We start from the raw sequence: 8,596 nt of genomic DNA, 5'->3' as shown, positions 1-8,596 counted from the left end.
TAACCCTGGGGTGGGGGCAAAGAGCAGAAACCAGTGCACAGGGCGACTTCATGCAGATGAAGTTGAGACACAGCAAAAAGTATTTTCTGCTCAAACCAAACCATTGAATCAGATTTTACACTAGTTTTTGCACGTAAAGGAGTCGATCCTGAATTGAATTCAGGTGAAATGAGAACCAGCTGGTCTACAACTCTGGTGAGGCTCTTAATAAATTATCACCGGTGGAAGAGGGGTGTGCTGGCCCAGCGCTGCCTGGTGAATTGCACGCTTTTTTCATCAAGTCACAAATTACAGCCACTGAAGCAGCTGTGCACGGGTAGCTTGTTGGGATCAGGTAAACCACCTGGGAGTAACTTCCCGTTTGCAATTTGCATCAAAAATGGAACACCTGTGCTAAGTACTTTATTTTCCATATAAGGCATTTTTGTTTTTAACGCAGAGAACTCGGCAGCAGATGCGCTGGTTGTGTGAGGTGGCGCGTCCAGTTCTGGAGAACAGGCTGTTTGTGCTCCCTCTGCCCTCATCAGGTGAGTGGTTCCTCGCCGGCGGAGCGGCGGTGGCAGGGAGCCGCCCGGCAGCAGCACCACCGCAGTTACTGGGAATGCCGCTCTTGCTGTGGAAGTAAAAGGAAGGGGCGCGGGGCACGGCTCGACAACCACGCACGAGCAAGCAGCCTACCGCTTCCTATCTCTTTTAAAGTAACACAGCCGGGCCCCTGCCGTTGCCGCCGCCGGGCTCTGGGGCCGGTCCCCGCCTTCCCCCGGCCCCTCCCCGGCGGCGGCCGGGCAGCGCCACGGCTCTCCCCTCAGGTGGCGACGCCGGGGCCCGCCAAGCGCGCGGCAGCCGTTAAGGCGTCGCCAACGTCTGCCGCGGGGGTGGGGCGGGCCGCGCGCCGCTTCCCGCCCTTCCCCTCCCTCAGCGGCTGCGCACCGCGGGCACCGGCCTCCCCTTACGCGCCTCAGGCCGCCCTCGGCGGTGGCCTCCCGGCGCGACAGGATGGCCGGGGACGCGCCGGGGCCGCCGGTGAAGGTGCTGGCCGCCCAGCTGCGGGGGGCGGTGCGCGGCGCCGGCGGGACGTGGCAGTTGGGCCGGGCGGAGGCGGGCCGGGCGCCGCTGCGGCTGCGGGCCGTGTGGATGCAGGGCACCGTGCTGGAGGTGGAGCGCGGCGGGGCCCGCGGCGGCTCGGCCCGGCTGCAGGACGGCAGCGGCGCCTTCACTGTGCTGGGGGTGGAGGAGGTGCCCAAAGGGCGGCCCTGCCTCAGCGCAGGTACCGGCCGGCGGGGCGGCGGGCGCTGAGTGGCCCCCGGGGGGTGGGGGCCCGGGCCCCCCCCGGGTGTTGCGGGGCGCTTTCCCTCCCCGTATTTATTTTAAGCGAATTCAGCAGATTCCCTCGTGGCGCCCGTCGGTGCCCCACCTCGCGCCCTACGAGCCTGTGGGAAGTGTCACTGCCCGGGTGGGGCAGGTTCCCGGGCGTGGGGCACACGCAGGGTACAGCACGCAGCCCCTGCGGCGGTGCCCGGGGACGGTGGGCACAGGGGCACCCTCCCGCGTACGCCCTGGGTGCGGCTGAGGGCATTCTCGCTTGCGCCGTGGGCAATCGCATGCGGCTCTCTGGGCGCGTGTACGCGAGGCATCTCATGCCCGCTAATGGTGCTTCCAGCACACGGATGCTGGATGCTCCCGCTGTCTGAAGGCGGGAGGCTCTTGCAGGCCTGCATGCTCACTGGCTGCGTGGAGTGTTAAGAATGGTTCTTGCCTGTGCGTCAAGTAACGTGTCTGGGGGACAGGCTGAGCTCGCGCATCTGTGCAGACGGCGTGCTTTCACATACATCATCGTTCATAGAAGAGGTGTTCTGAAAAAGCTGTGCTGCTGTAGCAGCCACAGAAGGAGCAGCACATGCTGCAGCAGGGGGGTGTCTGTGGCTGTTAGTATGAAGACTTATGCTGTCTTCCCCTATGAGTTCCAGTAAGGATAGGGCCTGTTTTCAGTTCTCCACAGTTACAGGAAATGTTTGATCAAACTGGGGTGCTGCAGAGAAGAGTTGCGAGACTAGAAACAAGGATAGGAATTTTTATTTTTTTTCCTTCTTTTTTCTTTCTTTCCCTTCACCAGTACTGTTAATTGAACTGGAGAAGTCCTGGACTGCAGCATTGCAGGAATTGTGGTACAAGATAGTCACATTGCTTAATTTTCAGTTTTCTGAATTGTCCTCCCTCCACTTGCACGGCAGAAGGATGAATTGTGCAGGTTTTGTCTCTTGCTGTATGTGAAAATTTAGTTAAATGTACTGTAAAAATGGCTATATGGATAATGAAGCATTTTTCTGAAATTTATTTCTAAGCAATCTTAGTTCCTTGAGTTTTCTTGCAAGTATTGGCAGCTTTAGTTCAAACTGTTTAACTACTCAGTTTTAAATATTTTGCTTTCTGAGTTAAAAATAAAATGAAAATACAAAGGTTAATTGAATTTCATGCTTGCTTGTGTTTTTTTTAGGGAAGTATGTAATGGTGATGGGTGTGGTGCGGTCCTGCAGTCCTGAGCCTATTCTTCGAGCAGTAAAGATGACAGATCTTTCTGAAAACCCCGTGCATAAGAATATGTGGAGCCTTGAAGTGGAGGATTTGCACAGAGTCATCCCCTAGATGCTTTTTCTCCTGCCTAAAATAACTAGAATAACTGACTAAAATAACTACTTTTTTTTTCCTTCTTTTTCTGGTGCAGAACACTGGGCCATTCTGTGTATTTGTGGTTTCAAACAACCACCAGTTACTCTTGGAGTAAACTGAAGTGGGCAGTCAGGCTCAGAGTTAAGTGGAGGGATCAGTGCATATCTGATAATAATCATAGTATTCATCTCTTTTGCAGTCTCTCTTTATACCAACAGATTTGAGAAACACTTATTTGATGCTTTCTGAGTAACATGTCTGTGCTATTAAGAGTACTACGTGTTTCTACCTGTGTTAGTTGCTGTTTCTAGAAATGTGTTCAGTTAGTTATATTCCTATAGCAGTGTATTCTTGGCAGCAAGGGCTGCACAGAACTTGTGTTACCAGAGTGAACCCGATACGTGGAATGAAGGCAAAATGCATTTCAGTCCATTTAGACTGTGGTTGGAAATAACATCTTTGTCTATGTTTTCTCTTTCAGTAATAACCATGTCAGTAAACTCTACTTGTAAGACAGATGTCTCTTTCTAACTGTAAGCAGAGTCTTGTACTTATATACCTCTCTGGTTTCTATGTTTCTGACATACTGAAAGTGGTACAGTAATAACCCCTGTGTTCCAATGAAGTGAAATTAACTGAAAAGATGCGATGCAGGATTCCATGGAATAGGTTCTCCAGGTTCAAGATGCAAATACTTTTACCAACTCATTAAACAAGCTTGCTGTGCCTAAGTGCATTTTTCTCTTTGAAGGTTTCCTTTCTTGTTCCAATGTATGCTATTTTTAGTTGTTTAAATAATTTTTAAATATATTTTTTATCTTCTTTCTTCCTCCTGTGAAAAAAAAACAAACTACGAAATCAAATCAAAAAACCTTTAAAAAGCAGAACTGTTACTACTCTTTATTTCCCGTCTTGTCTAAAGAGAATTTGAGTCCTAAAGAAAGCATTGCATTATCCATGTGGTATGGCTTTGTAGTTTGGGACTACGTTGTCCAGTGGTACAGTTATGTTAATTAGGAATGCATATAGGGAGGGAAGATACTCTCTGACTGTACTCTGTACAATTTAAGACAAGAATCAAGTGGTGGTAACTAAATCTTAAAATTGTGGGATTATGTTTTCAAAGCATATGGAAATTAAATACTGTCTTTTAAGTAGATCTTTAAATGAGTTCTTTACAGATTAAGGACTGGATTTCAGAGTGCAATTCCAGCCTTGAGTTTAGTATTCCAAACCGGACCACATCAGAGGCAGTTGCATAATGGAAGTCCTGTGCTCTGAGACCCTGCTGATAAAATGCCAAAACACACATACATACAGAATTTGGGCAGTCTGGGTTTATTGTTTTTAATGCTGGGAAAAAATCCACTTGTGGAATGCTGTAGCCTTTCAGAAATGATCCACGTGGTCAGCATATTGGCTGGCAACTGTTTTTATCTGGCAATAGATACTTTCCGTCTGAATGCTTCTTACTCCAGGAACCTGAAGCTTGTTCCAAATAAGTTCACCTTTCCATGCTTTCTAACTAGGCAGTAAAACCCTGGAAATAAAGAGCTAAAAGGTCTGCTGCATCCTTGCTAGTGTCAGTAAATTTATGGCAGAATTAAACATGGCTTGTAGCCCCTGTCATGCATAGTTGGTGGGTGCACAATGTAGTGGCTATCAGGAGTGAAACTACTGTTAATCCATCTGGCAGTGATGCATATTCACTGAATGCATCTAAAAAGTTGTATTTATATTGGATTATATTTACATAGGGCTGGATTGGATTTGTAGAGGATTTCTTTGCATCTTTCACCGCCCTCTCCTGTCCAGAAGCTCATGAGTCAAAGCATCTGGGGTTTCTTTGCTTGCTTGCTAACAGTCAGTTCCAAGCTTAATAAGATCTAGATCTCTTCATTGCTTGATTTAGGGTGTTTCAGTATCTGTCTGGCTCTGTACTGTACACTTGACCTCACTAAAGACCCAGACATAAACTCTGGTTCTGGCCCCCTAACAGGTTTCACTTATTTGATCAGTACAAAGCTATAAATGTTGCTTGGCAGTTGATTGGAAGGAGATCTGCTGCTGAACTGAAGTAGTGCTTCAGGAGGGCCTGCAATTATGTTAGTAAAACAGTAACTTTTTTAAGGGTTTTAAAGCCAAGAGTGGATGCTTTTGTGACAGTTCACATTGGAATTCAAAGCAAAAGATGCTTTTAGCAAAGTTGAATGTCATGCTTCTGAACAAAAGACTTCTAGCGATTGCTTTGACTTGGAGTTTAGCTGTGCTTTACCTAACGAGTGGCTGATGCTGCTTACGCTGTTGGTGGCCTCAGGTTTAAGGGTTGGGCCAAAGTGCCTTGTCTGTGGGTTTCCACACTTTGGTGCTGTAGGACTCTACGGGGTAGTGGGAATTCGCCCTTGTCCACATCTTAACTCGTGTCTCCAGTTCTACAGTAGAAAGTGGGTTTGTCTGTGATTTTTCTTGCTGTTGTACAGCAGGGCATGTAACTAAGAAGTTAGAGGGTGAGGGGCTTCTCTAGCCCTGCCTTGTGGAGGGGGAGGTCAAAGCTGGGCTCTTGTCCTAAGAGTGCTTGGTATTTGGACTTAAAGAGGGCAGGAAAATGGCTGTAGATTGCAGGAAGGCTTCTATGCACTCTGTGTGAGCTCTGTCAAAACTGGAACAAATCTGGATTTATCTCAGAGCACATACCAGTATCTGGGGCACTCAACTGGCAGAAAGGTGAGGCTCTGTATTTCAAACTTTCTCAGCATGTGCTAGATCCTCAAAACCTCAACTTTGCTACTAATTTTTGGGGCATAAGAGTTTGTGTGGTATGCATAAATGTCTGTGAACGTTGTAGATCTGGAGTTCCTTTATATGACTGATATAAAGGACATGTTGAAGGTGAGTTGTAGGTGCTAAAAATACACTTGGAAGAATAACTTAACCTCTCTGTGCTCCTGCAGGGACAGCCGAGTGTGGGTGGGTGTGTTCAAAGTGCTCTGATCAGCATGAGTTGCAGATGCAGAAGTTCCTGGTCTCCAGCAAGCTGGCCAGGGGGCAAGATCGAAGCCATTTGTATTGTGGGATGTGTAGATCCATGAGCTATTAAATGGATTTTATGCATTTTTCCATAGGACAACATAGTTTGTGTACTGCATTACCTTCATCTGAAGCATAAACATTCCAGAAGACTTCAGTCAAGGTGTTCTAAAATGTGCAGTATTATCAGTGGTTGTATACTAAAAGTTTAGTCCTGATAAAGCCAGGGGTAGTGCAGAGAAAAATGCCAGTTTTGAAATACTGAAACTGAAGTATTGACCTGAGAAATGATTCAGTCAGATCCTGCCAAGGGGGTCCTTCCTGGCAGATCCCATCCGTGAGGAATCACAACCATATTTTAGTTGGCTTGAGGAATGCTTTTTGTGCTGAGTCATCACCTCATCTTGGCATGCTCACCCGCAAGAGTGCGTCAGCTTGCAGCAGGCAGGGAGGCTCCTGTCCAGCCATCGGGGACTGCTGGAGTGTGCTTCCCCACATAATCCTCTGTCACCTTCCTATTTAAGGACTTGTTTGCTAAATGAGCTGCCTTACAGTGTAGCTGACATCTTGCTTCTGTTAGGCAGGGAGGGTGGTGTATTATTTCCAGTTTTTAATTCCCAAGATGAGACATTACCATGCAGTGATTAAGACATAATTAAAAATCATTTGGATGGATGGTTTCCTTGGTTCATTAAAGGTTTTACAAAGTTCGTTTGAAGAACCTCTTGAGCTGTGACAAACTACTGCATGGTTTTTGCTAGTTATTTAATGAACAGGCATGAAAAAGAGATTGCCTTTCCACTAACACCAGTAGTCTGTCTGGCACATAGGAAAGGCATAGCTGCCAATACAAAAAACCGGAGATGTGACTTTATTCATGAAAGCGATAAATCAGTGCTAAATGCAAATTATGAACAAGGTATTGGAAAATGAAGTGTGGCTTGGTGGTGTGTGTGTTTTGTGTGGGGTTTTGTTTTTTTTTTTTTCTCTCATCTGCCCCCCAGGTCATGATTCTGTAAGTCCTGTTCTGTATAAATGGTGCTTTGTATGGACTTCTGTTACTGGTCTGATGCACTGTTTATTGTGGATGTGGTCAGTCGAGTGTCTGGGGACTACCCTTACATCACCAGGGCCGGAGGGGTCGAGGTTTCTGTTGACCTAGGTGCTGGCTCCACCTGCTGCTCACCGAGCCATGCCAGCGTGCAGCAACCTGCGCCCACGCTGACCCTGGCTCCTGCTGAACTTCATGGGCTTCGAGTGTGGTTTGGAGGGGCCTGTTTGAGTTCTTTGCCTCTCTAACGAGTATCTAGACACAAAGCATGCATTTGCATAACCTGGGAACATCTCGGAGACATCTATCAATGTGCTGAGCACAACGGCTGTAGTTTAAAATGTTTATTGGTGTTTAATGGCTTCTTTATCACCTGTGATATGTTATATGCAGCTTCTAGGAGACCCAGTATCTGCATCCATCTCAGGGTTGCTGTCTACAGTTGTATATAGTTAAATTCTCTTTTCTGTATTTCTGTATCCCTAGCTGCACTGCAGTTAGCTGAAAAGTAAAGCAGCTCGTCAGAATCTTTTCCTCTACTTGCTAACATTTTACTTTGATCTTGCAACTGTCACCTCAAGTATTTTTTCAAAGGTGTTTGGTGTGCTTAGCGTGCATTAAGTGACTGGGGAGAAGATTATGCATTTTTTTAATCAATAACCAGTATAAATATTCTTTAACTTTCAGAAATATTTCATACAATTTTGGCTTCATTGTAACACACTTCTCTGTGAGTAAGCAGTTATAAATTACACAGGAAGACTTGATTTCTACCATGTTTTATATAGCAGCATCTCATGTGTATGGGAATCCTAACAACTGTAGGAATTTTCCCTGACTAGTGCGAGAATCATGTTTTACTTAGAATTTGTATAAAACTACAGTGTAAGTAAGTGTTCAGAAAGCGAGCGCAGACTAAAGCAGCATACACAAGATAACTGAGGCCAGCTGCTATTTTTGTCCCTGTGAACTACAGGAGCCATTTAAACCCAGCCAGTTCCAACTCCATAGATCACTACAACTTTATTCTTATGAATAATCAGTAAAATGTACACCAGCATAAAAATAAGGAAGTCAGTCAAATGTTTAACAACATCATTTCATAGTTCAGAACACTGTTATTTCAATGTTTGCATATTATGCAAAGACAGCTGAAGGATTTTGCAGTGTTACCTTTTACTAAGGAATAATTGCATTCCTGGTACTGTGTGGAGCAATATGTAATGTGTTTTTCTAATCAATAGATCTACAATATAGCAAGTAATTGAACAGATGAGACACTTTCACACAACAATATCTATAACACCTTAAGACTACTTTATGGATAGGCTAGGTGTCAGTCACCTTTTCCCAAGATGTAAACTGATTTCTGAGAAGGGTTCTAAAGACCCAAAGGGAGAATGTGAAACTGGTGAACAGAGACCAAGAAGGCTGTTTCTCATTTAACAATGTACACATTAATAAGGGAAAAAGCAACCAGCATAAAAATGAGAAAATGATTAAATGCTTTCAGTTATTTAACCATCTTACTTCTGTCTTAGCCCTCTTGCATGTTGGGGCACTTCCCTGGAAAAAGGTCACTTTCTCCAGAATTTACTGAACAGCTGAGTTTCAGTTCTGGAGAAAAAAGAAGTCGGCGTCTCTGCCCAGGCTCAAAGCTGCTAACGCTGCTTACACAAAGTAGCCCACTTGTACTAATTTGAGCTGGAAAAGACCTTTTGTCATCTTTTAAATGTATTCATGCTGTGGTTCAAGGCTTGTGAAGAGGCAATTTTGCCACTGAATGGGAGAATTTTTTTAAAGTAACTGATACTCTTCTGTCCAATTTCTTCTGGTTGATTATAGTTTCTT

At 45.6% G+C, this 8,596-nt stretch overlaps 1 protein-coding gene across 1 annotated transcript; it reads left to right on the top strand.

Annotated features, from left to right (window-relative positions):
• The first annotated feature begins 996 nt into the window (after positions 1-996).
• On the top strand, positions 997-3,417 carry RMI2 (RecQ mediated genome instability 2). The gene is made up of 2 exons (XM_050906041.1): positions 997-1,267; positions 2,495-3,417. The coding sequence occupies exons 1-2, from the start codon at positions 997-999 to the stop codon at positions 2,641-2,643; spliced, it is 420 nt and encodes a 139-aa protein (XP_050761998.1). The 3' UTR covers positions 2,644-3,417.
• The last annotated feature ends 5,179 nt before the right edge of the window (positions 3,418-8,596 follow it).

Source organism: Gymnogyps californianus, chromosome 15, assembly GCF_018139145.2.
Source record: "Gymnogyps californianus isolate 813 chromosome 15, ASM1813914v2, whole genome shotgun sequence".
Taxonomy (NCBI): Eukaryota; Metazoa; Chordata; class Aves; order Accipitriformes; family Cathartidae; genus Gymnogyps; species Gymnogyps californianus.
The sequence above is the reverse complement of the archived record's forward strand: the minus strand, read 5'-3'. Positions and strand labels throughout refer to the sequence as shown.

What these genes read in the sequence shown, in the direction of transcription:
- RMI2 (XM_050906041.1), top strand. Translation starts at nt 997, where the DNA reads ATGGCCGGGGACGCGCCGGGGCCGCCGGTGAAGGTGCTGGCCGCCCAG. An exon ending in GCGGCCCTGCCTCAGCGCAG is followed by an intron (nt 1,268 to 2,494) that starts GTACCGGCCGGC and finishes TGTTTTTTTTAG; the next exon opens with GGAAGTATGTAATGGTGATG.